The sequence below is a fragment of the Lottia gigantea genome, assembly GCF_000327385.1.
Source record: "Lottia gigantea unplaced genomic scaffold LOTGIsca_25, whole genome shotgun sequence".
NCBI lineage: Eukaryota > Metazoa > Mollusca > Gastropoda > Lottiidae > Lottia > Lottia gigantea.
In genome coordinates, this window is record NW_008708752.1 from 2,429,541 (window position 1) to 2,430,255 (window position 715).

The 715-nt window shown below is 32.9% G+C and overlaps 1 protein-coding gene across 1 annotated transcript in view; it reads right to left on the reverse strand.

Moving 5' to 3' along the window:
* LOTGIDRAFT_232101 (hypothetical protein) overlaps positions 1-210 on the reverse strand; it is a gene marked incomplete at both ends in the record, with an annotated part of 13,381 nt that extends 13,171 nt beyond the window's left edge. Inside the window, one exon of the mRNA XM_009055728.1 lies at positions 99-210. Coding sequence (XP_009053976.1) covers positions 99-210 — 112 coding nt within the window. The remainder of the gene's footprint in view (positions 1-98) is intronic.
* Positions 211-715: the final 505 nt, after the last annotated feature.

Here is a 715-nt window from a genome sequence, read left to right on the forward strand (position 1 = left end):
ACCTCGTGTGTAATAAAACTAAGAAGTAGTATACCATAAAATTGTGTTCCGTTATTTAATATAATCTGTGATGCTTTTCTTTTCTGTTTGTAACTTACTTTGGGTAAACATACATACATACATCTTACTTGGTTTATTAAGACGAGCAAGGCCATTCAGTGTGTAGGCGTAATGTGATAAACAATTTTCAGAACAAAGGCATGAAACCATGTTTTCGAATTTGTCGATGGACCTTTAATGTTCAAGATTAATTGTCCCATCCAGTTCCGCATAAACCTTTACTCTTAAACCGATCTTTATGTACCTTGAAGTAGGTTCAGCATAGTAATATGTGAAGTGAGCTTACATGATACATGCCTGTACTGAACTCGCTTACAGGACCTCAGATTATTTCACCTGTACTCTAGTCACTACGCATTGTTGACCTTTGGTATTTTTAATACTTTCTTCCTGAGTAAAGGACGTTTCATTGATGAAGTCGTTTTTATATTATAAAAAATAACGTTTTAGATATCGTGTAATCTTAGTTTGTGATTATAGCGAAACGTATAGGTAAGTTTTTTGCATTAATTTAAAATTTTCATTTTCACAGTTATTGGCTTCAATTTTTACGTTAATACAAATTTAGGCACACATCTACACAATTTATAACTTAAGTGCGATCACTTTCATACGAAATGACGACAAACGGATTTTGAATTGCGGTTTTGGATCT